This window comes from Carassius carassius, chromosome 1, assembly GCF_963082965.1.
Source record: "Carassius carassius chromosome 1, fCarCar2.1, whole genome shotgun sequence".
Taxonomy (NCBI): domain Eukaryota; kingdom Metazoa; phylum Chordata; class Actinopteri; order Cypriniformes; family Cyprinidae; genus Carassius; species Carassius carassius.
In genome coordinates this window covers 22,174,561-22,198,521 of record NC_081755.1, presented here as the reverse complement: position 1 = coordinate 22,198,521, position 23,961 = coordinate 22,174,561, and the positions used below count along the sequence as shown (strand labels likewise).

At 36.8% G+C, this 23,961-nt stretch overlaps 1 protein-coding gene across 1 annotated transcript in view; it reads right to left on the bottom strand.

Moving 5' to 3' along the window:
- Window positions 1-13,975: 13,975 nt before the first annotated feature.
- LOC132141753 (transmembrane protein 104-like) overlaps window positions 13,976-23,961 on the bottom strand; it is a 51,443-nt gene continuing 41,457 nt past the window's right edge. The window contains exon 10 of the mRNA XM_059551419.1: window positions 13,976-17,051. Coding sequence (XP_059407402.1) covers window positions 16,288-17,051 — 764 coding nt within the window. The 3' untranslated portion in view covers window positions 13,976-16,287. The remainder of the gene's footprint in view (window positions 17,052-23,961) is intronic.

The following is a 23,961-nucleotide window of genomic DNA, read 5'->3' as shown; positions in this document are numbered from 1 at the left end:
AAAGTGAGTTTAATAAGTTAAGGCAAAATGACTTGTACAGCAAGTTAACTTAGTATACTTACATATTTTTCTAAATGGATTCAACCATCCCTAAAAGATCATCAGAGAAACTGATCATAATCAATCTGATGTGATTTCATGAATGACAAAGAGTTAGTGAAACACAAAAAGAGAGAGGTAGAAATATTACTGGAGAAATTACCACATCAGGAAAATTACATAGACTATAAATGTGACTTTCACTCTAGTGGCTAAAAGACCTTTTCTCAGACATTTATCTGACACCATAAATCCCACTTTTATGTCAGTAAAGTAGAAATGGATACTTCATTTCTTGAGAAAAAGTAGCCGCTCACAAAGTTTCCTGGGTGAGTTACTGACAACTTGATTTAGGTATATAACACACTTCTCAGCACAAGAGCCATAATTTGATCTTCATGTGAAAAGTGTTGCACAGCTTCACAAGAAGGTGATTTTATGAGATTGCTATGTAGGAACAAAGCAGAAATGTTTTCAAGTCGGTTAAAAACCAGGACAAAAGAGAACATGAACATGATTGCATATGTGCCCTGCATATTTCATCTGTCCTTGACACACAACAACATCCTCTGGTCTCCAATCTAATTTAATCTTATTATCAAGGGTGCCGTTTTTCAATCTGCAGACCCCCCTATTCAAAAACTAAAGCAAAATTAGCTCAGATGCTGAATTATTTCGGATAACATAGATATTTCTTGAATAATTAAACATACATTTTTATATTTTCACATCACAAGTACAATGAGAATGGCGACAGGGGCTTCTTCGGGTTTGTTTCGCTCATCCTTTCTATTCAGTCAAGCCATAATCTATTACCGGAGTGCTAATGAACTCCTCTGCTCTTCCTGTTACAGGAGATAGGCGTCCCATTTATTGATCTGTGTGTGTGAGTGACCGCAGCACTGAAAAGACTTGATATGCACTGACATTTCCTAGAGGGGAGGAAAATGACATAAGAAAAAAGAGAGAGGCCTCAGAAAGTGTTTAGACACTTAAAGGCAGGGTAGGTAAAAAAATGTATAAAAAACTTTTTTTTCCAAATTTGTTTAAACTTTATTTATTTATCAATACATAATTAAAATGTAAGTACTCTGAAAAAGAAAGTATAAAAATCGAGTGTCTGTAGACCTCTCACGACTGTTTTAAAGACAGCTCATTATTTCCATTCACTCCACCCCCTCCCTTCTGGGCTCCTATAGATTATTTATCGTCTCTACTACGGCTCGCTAAGTAATGTTATGTTAGCTACATTACGCAGCTACGTGTGCTAATGACACATGCTTCATGAAAAAATAAACAAAAAATGATGATCAAAATACAAAAAGAAAGATTTACCTGTCCAGCAGAAATAAAGCCATCAAGGAGTCACTTTTCAGCCCCTTGAGTTCCCTCAGTTCTCGCCATCGCTGGAAAGCCACGCCGATATTAACTCGCGTTTTATTTCTTTGTTTATCCAAAGACTTTTTGTTCATTGCCTTTTCTTGTACTGTTACTGTCTTCCTTTTTTGCCTGGTTTGCCTTCACTAACTGCATAGGCCGGTACTGTGAATTTTGCTTGCTGTTTCTCTGCCATTGTTTTGGTATTCCTATGATCCATGCCTCTTGAATTCCTCAAATCAAACGTGCACGCGCAAGTGGGCAGGTCATGTGTGGCAAAAGGGTGGTTGCCATGGTTGCGAGAGAGTGACAGTTGCCTAAGCCAATCCTATGTTTCGTCCCGAAATGGAAATAATGAGCTGTGTTTAATACAGATTAAACGGTCTAGAGTCACTCGATTTTTATACTCTTTTTATCAGAGTACTTACATTTTAATTATGCATTGATATATATAGAAAGTTTAAACAAATTTGGAAGAAAGTTGTTTATACATTTATTACCTACCCTGCCTTTAAGTCACTGCTGCTGACCAATCAGAATCGAGGACTGGAACTAACCGTTTTATAAACAGTAGTGTACATCAAAGAAAGACAAAAAATAGATTTAAAAAAAATTGTGTTTGATGCAACTCGATTTGCTTTTTAGTAATTTATGCAGAGAACTGTATACATTTTAAGTCCAAAAATACTTAAGGCTACAGTGCATAGACAGAGGCAGGAGGACAAGCTTTAATTTCTCACTAAGTTTGATTAAAAAACTAAATGAAGAAAGCTTTGATGTGACCAAGGAAACTCACTTCTCTGCCACTCTCCGTTGGCTCTTTGATGACTCAATGTTACACTTTTTCCTATTAATTTACTTTAAGCTGTGGGCTGTGGTTTGTTAGTTGTAATAACTTTGTAAGGGAAACAGGTCAATTTAGCTCAAAGGGAATCATTTAAGATTTTAAAGGGAATTTGAACAGCATCACTGTTTCACGGCTGATCACTGAGACGCCCTGCAATTCACTGAACGAGCCGTTTAACATCAAATCTGCGCTGGATATTAATATCCAAAGTATAGTGAAAACACTATCAATTAGCACAGTAACAAGATCGGCAGTTTAAGACATTAACTTGTAAGCACAAAACACAAGATACTTCTCTTTTCAATATGAATAAGGCTTTATTAGATAAATCTAAGACATATAAACTAATCTAACACACAAATGCACGCACGCACACAAGATCGAAAGTTAGGTGAAAGATGAGTTTAAGAGAATGGAAATGTGGAATCCCAAGTTTACAGCAATACGTGAAACTCTACACGAAACTCTCAAACGGAAAAGAAAAGAAGTAAAGTTTGCCAAGACTAGGTGGTGTTTCTTCTCATCGTGGCTAAGTAGCAGCAGGCGTGCACAGCGTGCAAAGAACGCTTAAAGCATGTCTAAAAGCTAAAGCTAGGAAGCAAAGCTACAAGCTAAAAGCTAAAAGCAGGCATGACTAATAGCAGAAGCAAGGCTAAAACTAAAAGCTAGATTTTATGGTGTCCTGGGTATTTAAACTGGCCTGTTGGCCACACCTCAAATGTTGTCTTGACCAATCAGATATTGCCTTGGCTCGGGGGTATCATAAATCATATGTTATCTTATCAAGCATGTGGTCCGAATTTTCCCGCTCTTGCAAGGTATAATTTTGGACATGATTCCTATAACAAGAATATGATACATTTGACAAATAACTGATGGTCATGACTTTTTCAAGCTAACAGATTCGAACACGTACACACTAAACATGAATATGTATCATTCAGCTATCCAATAGTTATTAAAAGACAAACACAATAAGTGATTATAACATGATAGTAAAATGTGTGGGTTACACATAAATGAATATGGAGTGAAGCGATGGACTGATATTCATAAGTCTTTTTGAGTTCATCTTGGTCCATATATATGTAGAAAAGACTGTGTTTCTGTGTCATTATCTTTTGACAAAGATTTCTGTGGAAACCAGAGGTTCAAAGGCCCCCCCCCCCCCCCCTAGGAATTTCAGTCTGGTTCTGCTGGGTGGGGGAAGTGTTTAAGGATATTGTGTATAACTCTCATGGGTTTACATGTGATGTCCGATGTTGCATCTCACCTGCCCCAAATTTGACAATATCTTCTCCGAATTGAAATTGTCAATAATTGTTCTAGTGGTGTTAATGTTGAAAGCTGTTCTGTGAAAGGGTTGGTTGGTTATCTTGCTTGGGACTTGTGGCGCTAGAACTGATTCATGACCTCCGGTTGCCTTCCTGAGGAATTTGGCTCATGTTTCAACCATAGTCCTGATCGACTCTTTAATTTGTCTGATTCGAGTCAGACCCGCTACAACTTTCAGGATTGCTGTAATTCATGTGCTGACCAATCAGAATGAACCTGGGGCTTAATTCATTTTTCATGAGAAAATGAATTGGAGAAATTAACGTTTCAGACAGGATTGACAACTGAAACATTTTCTGTGTCCAATGATATTGGGATATTGTGTAGGCTATGCCTTTTTCATTTTGATTAGTGGATTCAAGGAAACATGTGTGCTAGCACTTTTCTAACTGATCAGACTTTAACTTTATGCCTGCCAGACTGTAAAACAGAGAGAAAAACATCCATTTAAAATGAAAAAGAGACATGAAACATATCTCTAGACCCTGTATCTCGGGCTTAAGTTAAAAACCAGCTGGAACACACTAGAACACACCACAAACTTAACAAGCATAATATCACTCAAAATAATTTAGCAACAGACCTGGCAACACACTGGCACCATAGTGATGAGTTTTGCATCACCTCTTAGACTTCCTTCAGAAAATATAAAAATCTGCATCAAAGAAATGAAAGCTGACACCCAACGTTAAGTGTGCACTCACAGGGATATTTTAAGATGTAGCTCTTGTGAACAAATTGAATTAGTCAGCTTGGCACGTGCACGAGCTCGGGTTGAGTACCTCTGCCCTACAACCTTTTTGATCGGCTTTCCGACTTGGCAATCAAACAAAGGTGACAAGAAGATCGACGCAAAAGCCCTGCATCAGAACTTTTCAAGAGTTTTTTTCTGGAGCAGTAGGCTTTGCTAAAACAAAGTTGTTCCCCAGTCCACAGCGACCCTATGAAACTAAAGGGTAATCTATGGGATGCCAGGCTGTATTAGAAATGATTTAACCTGCTTGTCCTCTGTTGGCCCTGGGCACCAATACAGAGTATCGGTTTGCCCGACGGCGGCGGGGCGGAGGAGAGGAGAAGGGCCACATAAATCCGCACTCTCCATTATGGATGACATAGCAGACAAAGAAATAGAAGTAACGGATTTTCAGACAGGCAAACATTTAGCATTACAGCTATAAATAATGACTATAAAACAAGGCCTTGGCTCAGGCTTCCAGAAGGATCTCAACAAATCAACTTTGCAGATTATTGGTGTTGCAAGGGCACAGTTTGTCCACAAACATAAAACTGTGTGACAAAAGTGTATTTCTGAGAAGAGGCCACGAGCAAGTCAGTTACATGGGCAACACAGAATCTTGACATTGCATTTATATACATTTCCAAAAGGAATCGGACATGGAACTATTCATTTCATTAAGTCATGATAGATAGATAGATAGATAGATAGATAGATAGATAGATAGATAGATAGATAGATAGATAGATAGATAGATAGATAGATAGATAGATAGATAGATAGATAGATAGATAGATAGATAGATTTTAAAAGTGGGACACAGAAAGAAAGGACCTTTTTTACCCGCCACAATGAATCACTGTAATTACTTCCAGCACTCTGCACTTCACACTTCCTGTTAATTATTTTGGTCAATCAACACCTTTCCGGGCCAAGAAAATGAAACTGGACTGCTGGAGAACGCAGGTACTGAAATGAAGTACATCAGCCTGCTGATGATCTCAAGGCCATGCAATTAAAGGTAGAGCCGTGAATATCGAACAGAAATGGGATACTGTTGAGGAGCTGACAGGTTTATGAATGTCAATGTAACTAGTGTTTGTCCACACAATCTGAATGTGGTGAAGAAGCCTCTAGGACCATTAGTCAACTCTATTTCAGTGAGAAAAGATCTCACCGATATTGTGAGCATCATTTTCAGATTCTTCTTTAACTAGAGGATAATATCACTAAAGAAAGCTAGTTAGCCTTTCCTGCCCTTTTTAATTTCTGAATGGCCTCATAAAGACACACACACACACACACACATATATATTGTATATAACATGGCACGCAGCCTCAATTATTCCCTTGAAGTACTTACACTAGTTGCACTGTTAAAAATCAAGTGAGATAAGGTTGATGTTTGCTCACAGACTAGATTTGCATTAAGTTAATTCTGATGTTAGAATGTTGCCAAACAGTGTTGTGTGGCATTCTGAATGCCTTTTTCAAAAATTTGAAAAGATCTTTCATAGGCTTTACGAGAAACTGACATACAGATCTGTTAAAAAGTGTCACCTATAGAGAAATGTGCATGTCATTTATATCTACTAAGACATTTATGCTCCAAGGCTGCATCTATTTGATAAAAAATTACAGTAAAAATGTATATACAACCCGAATTCCGGAAAAGTTGGGACGTTTTTTAAATTTTAATAAAATGAAAACTAAAAGACTTTCAAATAATATGAGCCAATATTTTATTCACAATAGAACATAGATAACGTAGCAAATGTTTAAACTGAGAAAGTTTACAATTTTATGCACAAAATGACCTCATTTCAATTTTGATTTCTGCTACAGGTCTCAAAATAGTTGGGACGGGGCATGTTTACCATGGTGTAGCATCTCCTTTTCTTCTCAAAACAGTTTGAAGACGTCTGGGCATTGAGGCTATGAGTTGCTGGAGTTTTGCTGTTGGAATTTGGTCCCATTCTTGCCTTATATTGATTTCCAGCTGCTGAAGAGTTCGTGGTCGTCTTTGACATATTTTTCGTTTAATGATGCGCCAAATGTTCTCTATAGGTGAAAGATCTGGACTGCAGGCAGGCCAGGTTAGCACCCGGACTCTTCTACGACGAAGCCATGCTGTTGTTATAGCTGCAGTATGTGGTTTTGCATTGTCCTGCTGAAATAAACAAGGCCTTCCCTGAAATAGACGTTGTTTGGAGGGAAGCATATGTTGCTCTAAAACCTTTATATACCTTTCAGCATTCACAGAGCCTTCCAAAACATGCAAGCTGCCCATACCGTATGCACTTATGCACCCCCATACCATCAGAGATGCTGGCTTTTGAACTGAACGCTGATAACATGCTGGAAGGTCTCCATCCTCTTTAGCCCGGAGGACACGGCGTCCGTGATTTCCAACAAGAATGTCCAATTTGGACTTGTCTGACCATAAAACACTATTCCACTTTGAAATAGTCCATTTTAAATGAGCCTTGGCCCACAGGACACGACGGCGCTTCTGGACCATGTTCACATATGGCTTCCTTTTTGCATGATAGAGCTTTAGTTGGCATCTGCTGATGGCACGGCGGATTGTGTTTACCGACAGTGGTTTCTGAAAGTATTCCTGGGCCCATTTAGTAATGTCATTGACACAATCATGCCGATGAGTGATGCAGTGTCGTCTGAGAGCCCGAAGACCACAGGCATCCAATAAAGGTCTCCGGCCTTGTCCCTTAAGCACAGAGATTTCTCCAGTTTCTCTGAATCTTTTGATGATGTTATGCACTGTAGATGATGAGATTTGCAAAGCCTTTGCAATTCGACGTTGAGGAACATTGTTTTTAAAGTTTTCCACAATTTTTTTACGCAGTCTTTCACAGATTGGAGAGCCTCTGCCCATCTTTACTTCTGAGAGACTCTGCTTCTCTAAGACAAAGCTTTTATAGCTAATCATGTTACAGACCTGATATCAATTAACTTAATTAATCACTAGATGTTCTCCCAGCTAAATCTTTTCAAAACTGCTTGCTTTTTTAGCCATTTGTTGCCCCCGTGCCAACTTTTTTGAGACCTGTAGCAGGCATTAAATTTTAAATGAGCTAATTAAGTGGATAAAAGTGTAAAATTTCTCAGTTTAAACATTTGCTATGTTATCTATGTTCTATTGTGAATATAATATTGGCTCATGTGATTTGAAATTCCTTTAGTTTTCATTTTATTAAAATTTAAAAAACGTCCCAACTTTTCCGGAATTCGGGTTGTAAAATGTATAAACACAAAATATCACAATTTAAAAGAACCTTCTATTTGAACCTATATTTAAATGTTATTTATTCCTCCGAGGATCAGCATCTTTACTCCAGTTACCCCCATGATCTTCAGAAATCATACTAAAATGCTGATTTGATGATCAAGAAACATTTGACAATCCTTAAAAAAAAAAAAATCCAGCAGTTAATTTCATTTCTTTTCATTCAAATTCAAATTCTTTGATACAGCATTGCAGCAAATTTTTCATCTGCGCTAGAGAACTTTAATCATCCCAACACATGCATCTCAGCGGGCAGAAACATATTTGACAAAGGAGCTGTTAGGAGAGGTTGACATTAAGGTTTAATTGAGGCCAAAAATAGTTTTCTGACTGGACATATGGGAGCTTCTAACCAATCTGACATGCAAGCTGGTAAAATGATAAAAAAAAAAAACACTTCCTGTGTTCCCAGGACCAGTTTACGATGTTTCTCTGTCAAAATATTGATTCATTTTGACAATCAAAATACCACGACAAATTTAACACTTCAAAACTGAAAATCGTTTTAAGTACAAGTTGTTATAAGCTACAGAAAGAGACCACATGTCAGGCCATTCAGGTATTCTAGTCACTAAATACACTTTTTGCATAATCTTTCCTCAGAGACAGCAAGAGGCCACAAAACACAACCTCAGCAAAAGATATAATCAACCCGATTAATAAGATCAGCACAAACAGAGGTTAAACAGAAAGGTTAAACGCTCCTTCAGAGGTGTGAACTTTACAATCAATAAGACGACCTGTCAGCATGTTGAAGACACCGTTAGTACGTGACATTTTTCCTGTACCCGATATTTCAGTGGAAACTGAAATATTCAGTGAAATTCCGCATGAACTTGACCATGCTGTAAAGAGAGAACCGAGAAATTGTGCGAACAGAGTGTGAACTATTCACCATCAATACAGAGGAAACCTGTCTTGTTTGCTTATTTGGGTCAAAACTATTAATATCCGACATGAGCTTGAGGCTGTCGGTTTGACCCTTGTCGGACAACATCAATCTAAACGTTTCCTCTGAAGCTGCACCAGCCCAGATGGAGGCCCTCGAGAGGGATGGGGAATCCAGCGATGAGGCGCACACAGACACCCTCTAAACTGCCCACAGGTGTCATCTTGTTTTTATATCTTTCTGTTGCAATCAACGGTGATGACTTGACCCTGGAGAAATTGACAGACTTTATAACTTTCTTCCCACACCTACTGTGCTGCCTAGCTTCCCTGCATAGTCTGATGCAAAAGGTTGGCAGAAACATTGCACCGCTATCTAAGATTACTTCTTTTGGCAAAGAAATAATCCTTATCTAATCAAACGTTAACGAATATTGGTGTGAAGTGTAGTTCTATGTTTAAGTCAGAAAACAGTCTGTGCGTGTCTTTAGTTTATAGGCTACTATATCACTATAATTGCTTAGTAACATGCTAATGTTGCAATTCAGGCAGCTTGCAAAGTCTTATATGTTTAGGGTGGTAGAGGTGGCTTAACTAACAGTACAGTACCAATTTACAGAGGTGAATGTCCAAAAACTTTCTAATGGAGGATTTGATGGCTGGCAGAATTTAACATCCATTAAGGCTGACATTAGAATGACCCACACAATGAAGGTAACTGTCACTGGATGCCACCTTTCCACGAACCAGTAAATTATCGCCCTGTTAGCCGTCCCAGTCAACTGGAAGTAGCGATAATGTAAATTAGGAGACACAACAGTTCAGCCAGTCACATAAACGAACAGAATGTGTTTATGTGATGTTAAAAATCTGACGTTTTTTTAAAACATGGCAGGTGAGAAAAATCCACATTTAAATGCAAGTATTGTTTTCATTTACTCAAATACCTAGTGAAACAAGAATAAGAAGACAGGTTTTTTAATGTAATTTTTTTTTTTTTTTTACACTAAGTCCACAAACAATGAGACAACAACTATATAAGGCAATAGACTTTCCCTTTGTTACGTTTTTGTAGTGCTCTCATTCAAGATGTCTACAAATGTGGTAACCAAACTTGAGCACTTCTGTATTTTGTATGCATGTCCTGCTGTGTCATATTTTCTGGTGCTAAGATTGCACCTCGTGTTTTAATATTTTTCATAAGCGTTTCCATTTTATTTTGTTTTAGGACTATTCTGGAGAAAATGAGCCTGCCGGGGAAAGTCTTCAAAAATACAAATTAAGCAAGTTAATACACACACTTCCTTAGGATTGCTGGTGTCCTGGGACAGGCGAGGGAGTGAGGGAAAGCTGATGGAGATACTCAGGGAGGACATCAAACTCCAGAGAGAGAAGAGCAAGGACAGAATGGTTATCAGATACATTACTTATTAACCATTCTCTATTAGCCAAGAGAAAACAGTGGGGAAAAATTGGGTACATTCAATATATATATATTTTTTAAAGGTCACATTGTCGATTGACAAACACTCTGGAGACCACTCTGTAAGATGTTGATGTACCACTGGCAGACAGAAGAGAAACACCAGAGTCTAAAACCCTGTCCAGCATTGGCACATTCAGCTTTATCCTGCAGTACAGGGGTCTGTTTAGAGCTATGGCAACGTAATTAGCAGAAGAAATATTGAGATACTTTAGTAAACTACTTTTAGTAGATACCAATACCATTTTGGGGAAAAACTACTAGTCAAATATAAAACCTTAGTTAAAGGGATAGTTCACCAAAAATTTAATTCCAAACCTGGAACAACTTGAGTGTGAGTAAATGATTACAGAACTTAAATTTTTGGCTGAACTATCCTTCAAGTAAAAGTATTATCTTGCATTCTCTAATATACCTAAGGTATTGAGAGTAAAAGTAAAGGTATGTACAGTATTGTTCAGAAAAATTAATTAGGATGGTTTTGCATAAATATTACTTCTGCAATGATGTGTATGTTGCATTTTACTTCTGAATATGTTCAAGGTTATTACATTTAAAGTTGCCTAGTAAATATACTGTCGGGAAGTTTAATCTACAACAATGCATCATGTTGTAAAAAACATTTTCGTAAGTTTTGCTGTCCTGTGAGAAAAAAAAAAAAGAATTATTATTACTTCACATTTGAACAAAATAAATATTTTTGAAGAATGTTAGTAACCAAACAGTTGTTGGTCCCAACTGACCTCCATAGTAGCCATTGACTTGTTGTTCCCCCATCCTGTCATGTGTTTCTTCAAAATATTTTCTTTTATGTTAAACTGAAGAGAGGAATTCATACAGGTTTAAAACAACATGAAGGTGAGTAAGAGATTCAATTTTCTTTTTTTGGGTGAACTATCCACAAAAACACAACACAAAACTGAAAAATGAGGTTTCACCACTACTCTAATAACCAATAAAACAGAATGCGAGATTTCCCCATTATATCATCTTAACCTGCTGTGTACAACAGGACTCAACCTAATTATTTGTGTAAATGAGAATCAGTCAGTGGTCAAGAGTTTGAGTGAAAGTGTTTCTCATCATCCATGCAGGGCACACACATGAAGCAGCACTTCGTCAGACAATGCAGCACAGCGGCGCTGACACCAAGCTTTATCACTGAGATCAAATATAGCTCTCTATTCCTCTCTCTCTCTCCACACCTCCACTGATGCTTTAAGCACCTGATTCTTCTTTATTTCAGCTGCTGTGTGAAAGAACAAGCCCTAATGGACTACACAGAATCACTCTGCATATCTTCATTAGACACACACAGGATTAGATGATGTACAGACATGGAAACTTCCTTTCTTTCCCCTCCATAGCAATCAGTTTCTTTATTCTAACCACTTACGACTAACACAAGCTAAATGTTGTTGTCTTTGTGGTTTTTATATGCCTGTAGCATCAAGCTGGGAAGCTCCGCCCATTATGACATCTCCCTGGCCCAAAATTTACAATCTTTTTTAAATAATGCAACCGATGGTTTTAAGACAAGTGTACAGTTGTTTAACAACCTTGGAGCTCTTAGGTCTATAAATAAAATAAATTTCTCTACAAAGTGTGTCTTTTTTTTTTTTTTTTTTTTCCAGAACCTGACTTGTGCATATGGCCATTTCTAGAAAAATTAAAAATAAAACATGGCGGGTTAAAGTTACATTTATTATATATTTTTTTTATATTTTGACCAGTGATGGGGAGTAACTAGTTACATGTAACAGCGTTACGTAAATTATGTAATTAATTACAAAAATCTAAAAATGAACACCATTCCAAACTTACTCCAATTCATGCCTCAAAGAAAATCTTGGTCATTCTGACAGGCAGCAGCAGTAATGTGTTACAGATGTGCTTCATATCTAGTGCCTGTATCCCGTCTGACAGCACAAGCCTTGTTAAACTGTCAGAAATAAACACAACCAGACCCATAACATCCATCAACGCTGAGAGCAAGACAGTGCACGAGTTCATTCAACCCAGTACAATACATTTGTATAGAAGACACTCAATATCAATCAATAGAAACTATGGAGCAGCTGTATATAATAATACAATATAAATCTGCCGATCTATTAATTCACTTTGTTGGGAAGCATTAAATCAATAGTTCAGTGTAGTTATTATGAATCATCAAAATGAAGAGTTGACTAATGCCACAATAAACAGAAACACTAAGCATCAATCATCAATCATCAGATTTATCGTCAACGCTTTCCCTTAAGAATAATAGTATTTATTGGAAAAGTCATGTAAAACCATTGACAGGTGAGCACAAATATAAATCTTTCACATGGGCACACATCACAAAAATCCTCTTAAAGCAATAGCTCATCTCAAAATGAAAGTTTAGACATCATTTACTCACCCTCATGTTGCTCCAAACTTTCCTTTCTTTCTATTCTTAAAGACGGTCGCTGTGCTCTTCCAGCCTAATGAAAGTGGATGTCGTCCATGACTGTCAACTCCAATAAAAGATACAGGCAGATTACAGCATCGTGTGAAACTTTAGTGGTTATTTATTATCATTTTGGAGTGTACTGGTGTCACATTGGGGCCTAAAAGCGAATCTCGTTGGTCAGTTCGTCAGCGCCGGTATTTATCAACCTTTTCTGATATAAAGCAGTTTGAGAACCACTATGCAGAATATGATTAAGATAGTTGTAATATAGTGTCATGTAGAGAAGCACAGTCATAAATCAAACAATGACATGTTGTCCCAGCTCTCGCTTTGCAAAACTCAAGCGGCAGCTGTCTCACGGTTGATCAATAGACAGTGATACAGTCTGCATTAAGACGCTGTTTACAACACGATCTGTACCTCAATATGCAGTTCATGGACAGCTGAAGTGTTCATGAATCTGTGTTAAACAATATCCATAATTTTATTACATTTTTAAATCAAAAGGGTCAAGGCTATTATATTTTTAAGATAAAAATATGATGCATAAGCACCACAATTGAGATGTAAACTCTTCCCTGTACATTCGTTCTGAAACAGTTGGCTATAGTCTATGTTCTCAGCTTGTGCTGTGCTCTATTAAGTCTAGTTTGTGCAGCAAGTGTGGATCAATATCCTTCTTTATCTAATCAGTAGAGCAGAGCTTAAAGGTAGGACACAAAAACGAATGCAGGAGAGGCAGCTCAAACACGGCAACCAGAGAATAAGTTTATTTTTAAAATAAATTAAATCAGCTGATAGTAAAGCAAGGTTTATGATGAAGTAGTAATTGGCTCCTCTGCTTTTAATACTCTGAGCATGTAGGATACTATTCAGAAAGCGTGTGAACCAATAAAAACACCACATTTCATCCAATGAGGGGGAAATCCAGTGACTGCACTGCCTTTTCAAGCGGCTCCAAGAATGTGGCATAAATCAAGGCAAATCAAGTGAAATACGAATGAACTAAGAGGGACATTTTATTTTACAATAACACAGCCCTGAACTGTCGTAAAAGGACGGGGTTGTTGCAGGCATGCTGGGATTACAATTCAGAGCTTTACGATCATAATAAAGAGCTAGACTTGTTAACTCTGAAAACTTTGGAAAAGATTCCAAATGTCCTTGAGTGAATGTTTAGTATTTTCCACTAGTTGATTTCTGCCATTTTACACAACTATTATATCAATATCAGGCTAATAAATATACTAAAAACAACTTAGTAATTTTTAATTCGAATAATATTACAATATAGACATACTATATAGTACAATATAGTACGGAATACGGAGGGTATTTTCTGCCAATATTGGCCCAGTGACAACTAGGTTAAACATAATATCACTTTTCATGGCTAAATAAATAAATGTTTAGTTTTTTTTTTAAGAATCAAACTGCATCATCCTTAAAAATAAATAAACATTTGACAATTACAGATGCCAAGAAAATTTTGAGACAATGCAAATGTTACATGAAATGGCAAATTTAAATTTATTTAGTATTTTATTGATTTATTTAGTGACACACACCATGGAATAAAAAAATGCTCGAGTCAATCACAGAGATCAAAAAGAGCACATCCATTTTTATTTTAACGCGACATCGGTGGATGTGATTGTCAAGTATTTGAAGTGACTTACATGCAAGTGACAGGCTGCACAGGACATACACTCAAGAAAAAAACATTTCACAGCTAGAAAGATTGGTGAAAGCATCGGTGGAAAGAAGGCACATTTGTTTCGTTCATGGACATATTACATGAGCATTTGGTAGCATTATAACATTTCACCCATGTGAAATGACTTGTTTTTGTGCTTTAGAGAGACATAAATGAGTTCTTACAGTTTGTTTGTGGAGCACATCACAGAACGAACTGAATAAGAAGACATACATTCTGTCCATAAACACAATCCTACAGATGTATTTCCCTTTAAATCAACAGCAGTTTGAACCTAAACCTTCAGCTGAAACTCAAGCGCAGGTTCAGATACAGTTCTCTTGGATCAGGAGACAGCGCTCTCACAGAGAGCAGCGATCAGTTTACAGCATCAAACACGTCACAGATCAAACCAATCAACCACTGACAACACAGGAGAAAAAAAAAGAAGAGAGAAGAGAGGCGTGTCAAACTAATAAGTCTGGGACAGATTCATGTCGCCAACCAAAACCTGAGGTGGATGGAGAATACACACCCACAAATAGAAAATCTTTAGAGAAATTAAATGAATAGTTCAGCTAAAATTGTATTTTGCCATTGTTTACTCAGCCTTTTATGCTATTTTGGACCGCACTGATTTTAATTTCTCTCTTTTTGGCCATATGATCAAAGTCAATGGGGTCCAAAATAACACTAGACCCCACTGACTTTCATCATATGGTCAAAAAAGAAAAAGTCGAACTGTCTGCAATGACACGAGCAGGGGGTGAATGCGTTTGTGTAAACTATCCCTCTAAGGAGCAAAAGGAACCAAAAATGTGCAAAGCGAACTGCAGGAATCAGCTGCCATACATTTGGTATGATTTAAAGCCAAACTCAAGACAACTTCGTCAGAACTAAAGTGACATTAATAACATTAATAACTGTGAATGTGTTCTCTCTGGCACAAAGAGGTGCTCCATAACGATCATGATAAATTTCAGTCTCTGTAGATCATGAGGCAGACGTGTCCATTTAATATCTGTTTCGTCTTCCCTTCCTGCCTCCCTAAGGGTCTGTTTGAGAAGCCTAGAGCTTCTGGGAGGACGTCACTACATGGAGAACATAGGGAAGCTTTCAATGCCTTGATCAATCTGCTGATGAACTGAGGTTGAACTCCAGGTCTGAGCACATTATTCAGACAAGCGTTACACTGGTGTCACCATCCGTCAGCGCAGGAGACACAGCGAGGTTAGGAACGCCGGAAATGCCAGCTGTGATTCGCTAACAATCTTGGAAGATGAAAACAAGGAACGCTTATTGTCAGTCTGTTTGTCTTTGATGATGAATATTAGGAATATTTTTGGTGTACTTTTTTTTGGAGGGCTGACTTTTTCCAGTCCAAAAGAACAAAGACACACCAGCTTGTTGTTTCTTCTGAAGATGAGTGAAATCAGACGGTAAAATTAAATCAGTCAAGAAAATGTGAAGGCCACATTTCACCCCAAAATCAAAAAGATTTAGATAAGGAATTCAATTATGTATAAACACTTAAGAACACTACAATTCAAAAAGACAATTAAACCACAACTTCCCACCAGTTTTCATTGTTAAAATGCAAAACAATTATAAATACATAATATAATATATTTTTTACTGCATTACAAAAATGATAAGCATTATTCAAAATAGAATTTTGGGGTAAATGTGCTAAACTGTCTTGTAAATAACATCAGACATGCAAAAAAAATTTCATTCCTATGCGTATGATTTTATTTATTAGTATTTATTATTATTTATACATTTTCTTTGCTTTTGGGGTGGAGCGCGACTCGATCATGTTTTAAAGAGATTTACCGAAACTAAGAGGAAAATCAATAATAACTCAAGAACATACACATCGAGTGACATTTTGAATGAGCACATCATATATGGTTTTTAAATAAAGCTTTTTTTCAAATGATCCCTGCCTTACAGAACATCCACTGAAGGATAGTGGATTTGTGTGAAAAGTCAAAAATCCAAATGCCGAAACGTCTTTTGGTCCCTTTTAAACACTGAATTAAACATCAGCTACTGCCATTCTTTTAACATGAAACCTAACAAACAAACACCCTTCAAAAATGAAAACAAAAACACGACAAAAGTCAGCCGATACGCTCAGTTCTTTGCATCGGTAAGGACAATATTAGCCGTCACAAACATTAGACAGAACGTTGCCCACAATATCACGAACCAAACCCAGAACGTATGATGGAAAGGTGACCGATGTTTATTTACAGCATCCCTTCCCAACACGGGCTCTAGATGACGACGACTAAAATATACTAGGAAGGCCGGGATTATATACTGAATGCCCGTTCCAGCATACGCCCCTGTGATACCCACAAGCGCCTCTAGATCGTGAGTACAGAAGGCCACGATAATGGGCGGCACTAGAGTAATGAGCGGGAAGACGATGCGGTCCACCACCCAAGGGTACGTGCCGCCGTCCCGATGGAAGAGAGTCTTCCAGTTGTTGCGTAGCGTGACGGCTATTATGGGAAAGTTGGTGCTAATGGTAAAAACGGGAAAGAGACCCAGGAAGTAGCGCAACACTGGAATGCTCAGGACGTCACAGTTATCTGTGAAGTTTAAAGTGTACATGTCCCGCAGCAGAGAACTATCGAAGCAGAATATGGCCGTGAGGGACAGCAGGCTGTAGAAGCACAGGATGAGGATGTAGTCGGCCATGACCAGGGTGCTCATGCGCTGCTTGTTGGAGATGGGCGTCACGAGCGAGGGCAGCGAGTGCTGGCACATGAACGAGTAGACGCAGACCCCGAAGAGGTTGGGCACACCTGAGATCTGAGCCACAGATGGGTGGCCCTCACTGTGGCCCGTGCCAATACGAATCAAAGCCAGGATGATCATCATGGTGAACGCTGAAAGAGACCGAGAAATTCATGTTAACACAATATGACTTTGAAGATCTAGTGGATTTTGTTGTATTTAAGGCAAGACAATAGTCAAAAACATTGCTTTTTCATATACTTGTCAATTATGAGATTTTGGAATATTTGTTTTCATAATGTTGTTTCAGATTAGTGAAAGAAAACTTAATATTTCACAGAATATTATTATTATAATTTTTCTGGCAGTTAACAATTGCCACTGAATAAAATATTTAAAAAGGTAATTGGGATTTTTATCTCAAATTTAGACTTTTTTTCTCTCGCAATTGCGAGTTTATATCTTGAAAATCTCACTCTCTCAATTCTGACTTTTTTCCTTGCAATTCTGAAATCTCATGAATAGAATTTTCCATCACAAGAATAGCATTTTCCATCACAGAATAAAAAATAAAAACAAGGTAACTGTGACTTGTCTCAAAATTCTGACTGTTTTCTCCCAATTGTTGAGTTTCTCTCTCGAAATTCTGACTTTTATCTCAGAAATGCACGATATAAACTTGCAAATGCAAAAAAAAAAAAAGAATCCTGAGAAATAAAGTTGCAATTCTGAGAAATAAATTCAGAATACAGATATAAACAATTGATTGTTATAAAGTCAAAATTGCGAGATAAACACGCAATTCTGGGAAATAAATTTGATATTTAAACTAGCAAAATCTGAGAAAAGAAGTCAGAATTTAAAGGGAGAAAAAATCTAAATTGTGATGGGTAAAAAATTTTAATTGCAAAGTATAAACTCGCAATTGCGAGAAAAAGTCCAAATTTGAGATAAAAGTCCCAATTAATATGTTTTATTTTTTTATTCAAAAAATGGGTTTCCATGATTTTCTAAATTTATGGAGTGACAAAAAGACATTCAAAATCCCCTCTGTGAAAACATTTGACTTTTCATGTAGCTGTAAAGCAACAGAAGTCATTTTATTTGCGCATGGAACAGAAATCTCTTGAAATTATGATGAATGACCCCTTTGTAAACATACCAAGATTCAGGAATTTTGTGCATTTGTTTCCACTACTTTTAACTAATATAGTCGCGACACAGAGTCAAGTCCTATATACCTAAACATTTCTTACACTGTGAATAAAGAAGAGACACACAACTTTGATACAACTCTGATTAAATACTGCATCATAACAACTAGTACTTCAGTTGAGTTCTGTTACAACTTTGTATTTTGTCAATACTTTTCATCATAGTTTTTCATCTAATTCAGTTGTAGAATGCGGTTGTCTCTCGTAAATGCAAAATTCTGTAAAATTACTGAACTGTGTGTAAAGAACAGGATTAAGTACTTAAAGGTGAACTAACAACCGAATTCAGCTGCATGTCAATGTCAACAATATAAAACAAGAATTTCATAGACAAAAACTCTTAAGCCAAAAAAGAAACTGTGGAAATGACTGGAGAAGTATGGTGATCTCGAAAAATAAATGTTTTTCTTTATTCACCTGGGGTGTCTGGCCTTAATATAATGCTAATTCAGCTCAACCATGAGTTTGCCAAGCTGAGATGGTTATTTATTAACACGGCCTGTCTAAAGCCGATTTTTTAAGCATATCCCTATTTTTGTAGCCTGAAATCTGTAGCATGAAATCTGATTTTAACTAAATCAATCCAAGTCTAATGAGGATGTGACTTGAAATCCAGTTAAATTGGACAAATCCCCAGTTCTGGTCCATCCACACTGACAGCTTGCTGCTCATACACCATGTCTACATTGGAAGCCAATGATGCAACAACTCGAGTCTGTCGACACTGTGGCATGACGCACAGCTTCAGTGCGTCCAGTGTTCACCCACCAGGGCCAGGGCCCTTCAAAGAAGAAACCAAAACTTTACTGGTTTATTAGCTAGAAATCCATGCTATAAAATGGTGACTTTGGTTCATTTTGTAAGTGTAACTTAGCTTTAATTTTAGTAGTACAGCCTACCTACAAACTACTAAAACTGTGCACATGAGTATGTAAAGAAAAGCGGTTTTATAAAAAATTTTTTTTTTTTATTTTACCAATAAAAGGTACAGCACCATTAAAAAGCTTGTGGTTGGTAAGATTTATTTAATGTTTTTGAAAGAAATCTCTTACGCTAGCACTGTATTCGTGCACAACATACGCGCCAATGGACATACATTATTAACACTGAACTTAGGTTTGACTGATTGGTTTGCACACAGAAATGGCCACGGGTCAAACTCAGCATAAAGCCCTATTATTAAGCCACCATGTTATTAGGTCTCGTAATTCTAACATTTATCTTATTTAAGCTTTACCTTATTTCAGTTATACTGAATCTAAATGAAGAAAAAAAAAAATAAAATGCCTGACTTTCTGTATTTCTATTCTGATCAATGTTGCAATCAATGTGGAGCAAGATGAGACTGTTAAGGATCTAATAGGCTGCTGGAAAATGCTGAGCTGGTTAAAAAGGGACCAATAACTTCTATAGGTGATGTTCCCTGCATAGACAAACAGGAAGAGGAACATGGGTGGTAAAAACCCAAAACATAAGAGTAATCTCCTCCATTTCATTATATCAAACATCTAAAGCTTAGTGCTGCTCCTGAAGATCTTCATATAGAGATTTCAGTAATAAAATAAAAGATAGCTAAGAGGACCGATAGTAATAATCAGTCCTCATCCCCTTTCCTAATGCATCAGATGGGTCAGGTCAGGGACCACAGGTGTAAATCTAAGATGCCAGCCATTGGATTTAAAGGGGAAATGGATTGGGTCTGTCCACACATCTGAGAGTCCAGCTGATGTGCCATTACTCGGAGGTGCTCCAGACAGCAGAGCTGACCCAAAGGTCTCCATTAACATTAAAGGTGTTCTCACACATGCTCATTCAGTGTTGGAAGAAGATGCATTCTTCCTGGCAGGAGTAAAACATTCTGGCAGCAAACAAGGGGCAGAGTGCATGTCACACTAATCTCAGTCTATTAATCAAGGGCAGGCTACAAGTAAGGGGAATAAATAATTCACTAGTTGCAAAGAACAAATAACGCAATCACAGTGATGTTGCAAAAAAAGGGTACGTGTCTCAGGAGAGAATGCATGCAGCCAGGAAAACTGCAAATTACCTCATTTCAAGTACACAAATAACTAAACTATTATGAATGACTTTAGAAAGGTTGGGAAAGTAATCAAAACTCAGGGAAAAAGTGGAGAACAAAGCAGAGCGAAAAACACTGAATCTGTATAGTGAGAGACAGGTCTTATTTTACACCAAATCCAGAGACCAAGTCATGTGACCATTCCATAACAGCCCATGTGAATAAATAAGTAAATATATAGTGTGACGAGTGGGGCGGGGCCGAGAGCCGTTGGAACAGGACCGAGGCCAGTGGAGTGATTGGAAATGAGCGACACCTTCCCGACCCACCGGTCTCGAGTCCCGCGGAGGAGATGGAAGGATATAAAACAGGAGCGACGGCAGTGACGGACGAGAGAGGACCAGGCCTGGATTTTAGTTTGTGTTTTGGTTCTGTTTTGTGTTTCTTTTATTATTAAAGTTTGATTCGATTGTCCGTCGGTTCCCGCCTCCTCCTTCCCGATGATTATGAAGTTTTAATACGTTACATATAGATTTTTATATGTATACATATACATACATTAGGGGTGGGCAATAGCCCTTCAAATGATATCACAATATTTCAAGAATATTTGCGATAACGATATTTATGACGATATAAAAAACAATATGGAACAACTTTTTATGGGTGATTGCAGCTGGCACGCAGCAGCATTTATTAGTGCAAACAAAATAAAGGGCATTTTTTATTCGTTTCCAATGAGCTATTGTCATCGATGACTGACTACCTAATTCGAATGTAAATCTATTGTCATAAGGTGGCAACAGCAGCAGCTGTGTGTTCGCTTTTAAGCAGACTGATCCGTGTATGACGTCAAAATACCTGATTACCCCAGGGATCCAAACTAACATTTGAGAGTTTGACAGATTTGGTAGTGCTGGGGGTGGTGTGCGGGAGTACTAAAATATAGATTATTTAATCATAAAATTACTATTACTTTGCATTAATAAGAACAGTTACTAATAATATTACATGTTCATTTCTTGTTTATTATTCTCTTGTTTATTGTTTATACTAGGGCTGGTAAGCGATTAAAAAATGTAATCTAATTAATTAAATGATGTGGTGATTCAAATTCGGAGAAATTACTCTGAAAAGATCATTTAAAGTCATTGTTGTGCAAAGCATCAAACAGAGATAAAAAAAAAAGTAGGTTCAGCAAGAAATATTTTGTTTGATAAATCTTATTACATATACTCTGTTGGACCATGTGAGTAAATGATAATAGAATTGTCATTTTTGGTTGGGTGAACTATAAATTTAATTTATTTCTTAATGTTATTATTATTACTATGAAAATATAAAATTATTTATTTAATGAAATGATACTCTGAATAATAAACTAAAACTGCTAGTAGATGGTGGTAAATGTCTTAAGTCATCGAGTCATTTATTCATTCGTTTGATTCGTTCAAATGGCTGATTCGTTCAGGAGTGAAGTAAATGGTTCTTTAAGAATGGATCATTGAATCATTAGGCTTGTTCGACTTTAAGCGGGTCATCACCATCAGACCAATCGGTGTGTGAGTGAGTGTGTGAATGGGTGAATGTGAGGCAAATTGTAAAGCGCTTTGGATGGCCATGTGGTCTGTTGAAAGCGCTATATAAATGCAGTCCATCGGTGTGTGATATCAAAGTACCGCAAGAGCTTTAGAGAGCAGACGACTCCTTGTGCTTTTGAATCTCCCTCGCTGTACTTTGATGTCATACACTGATTGGTCTGTGCAGTGCCACTTCAAATCCAACGCGACTATGGCCAATGGTTCAACGTGCCAAATGGTTCACCAAATTCATACAAAACGTGGATTAAGAAATAAAATGCCACTGTGGGTTGCTCAGAGGTGAACAGTTTTGATTTATGTTTATATTTTGGTTGGCAAAATCTAGCAAAACAGACAACATTGTGTCCAAAATAACACAATATTAACTTCTTAATGAACTGTTGTATAAGATGAGTATCACATTTACACTAGTGTGATATTGCACTTAGCCTACTTCTTGTGTGCTATTTCTTAACTATGTGACACAATCTCAAGCGGGCGTTTTGCCCCATATCTTGAATTTTAGGGATATTATCTAGGCTCCATCACGCAGTAATTTGTTGCTCTGCCTCATATTAGTCATCAATCGACTGTATGAAATGGCAGATGATCCACATAGGTCTGGGGCGGGGCAAGTGCGTTAAATGGGTTAATAATTTGAATGCATTATTTTTCTCCATGAATAAATTAATCTAATTAACGCGTTAAATTACCAGCCCTAGTTTATACATATTTGACTGTAATGCACTAAGCTAGAGTTAAGATGCATACAAAATTTACTTTTATTAACAACAGGTGCAAAATAAAATTTTTATTTAGAAAATGTATGTTCCTCTCCTCTTAAATGTACCATTACTCTAGTAAATAGAAGTGACCAACTTCAGTGATTATGTTTGATTTAGTAGCAAATTGAGGAAAAGTTTGTTTTTCAAGGCACTTTATGACTTTTCTTACTTCATACACAAAAAAGTGTAAAATTGACAATCTGATTTCTTGATGATTTTATATTTTATAATAGTGATTTTATCATACAAAAAACTAATAAGCCAATAAGTACTCCTCTGCTGCTGTCTACTGTTTATAATTGTGATTTGATGTATTTTATTTATTTTTTTTTTACATACGTATTCGTTAAGCTGAAATGTAACATGGTTTAGTCTCACTTTCGTTTCGTTTGCATTTGATTTTTCTCAGATGCAACAGAAATAATGAGCTTATGAGTTGGACAACGCGGTGGTCACGCCAGTACGATCACACACAAATTTGTCACCGACAGAAAAAAACACCTTATTATATTAACACTGCACGCGTCCCCCCAAAACAGCCACGGTGTGGCATCATATGTCATTGCTTTGCTATAACATTGATATCCCGATATATGACACTTTTTTTATCATGTAAAATATTATACCAGTATTATCGTGGACGGTATGATATGGCACACCCCTACCATACATACATATACTGTAATTTTATATGATATATGAATTAATATTTCAATTTATATATAATATAAAATTACAGTATATGTATGTTTTGGGATGTGATTCATTTAAATTAATAATTTGACAGCACTATAATCAATATTAAAAACAAACAGTTGCACTGCTTAATATTTTTTTGTCATTCTTTGAATATTCAGTAATAAAGTTAAAAATAATTATTTAAACAATCAATATATTTAATTAAGATACATGTTTGCCTGGTTTGTCTGTGTGTGTGTGTGCGTGTGTGTGTGTGCGTGTGTATATATATATATATATATATATATATATATATATATATATATATATATATATATAATATAAAAAAAATTTGAATAAAATACAAATATTTTATAATATATTAAGAATGTAAATACACATCTACATATAATATATAAAACTTATGATATATAAAACACACCTATACACACACATACATAAATATTAGGGCTTAATCCACTAGTTGGCGCTGTCGGAAACAATCGACTACTCGAGCATGCATTAACCATAATGCATGCAAAGAATATGAAAGTACGACGTGAATTTTAGGATTACAATATTGCGTGTAGCTGTTACTTTCTATGACCTTATCTATGGTGCATTTAGGGGTGTATACGAAGCTCCTTCGAAGTTCCTTATTCAGAATGGCATGGATAATGGCTTCAAAACGAATAATGGACGAGGACTAGCCTAATTCTGCCTGAATATTTGGCTGAAGCTGGCACAGTCTGGTGTTCGCTAGATAACAGTTGAGTCAGTTGATC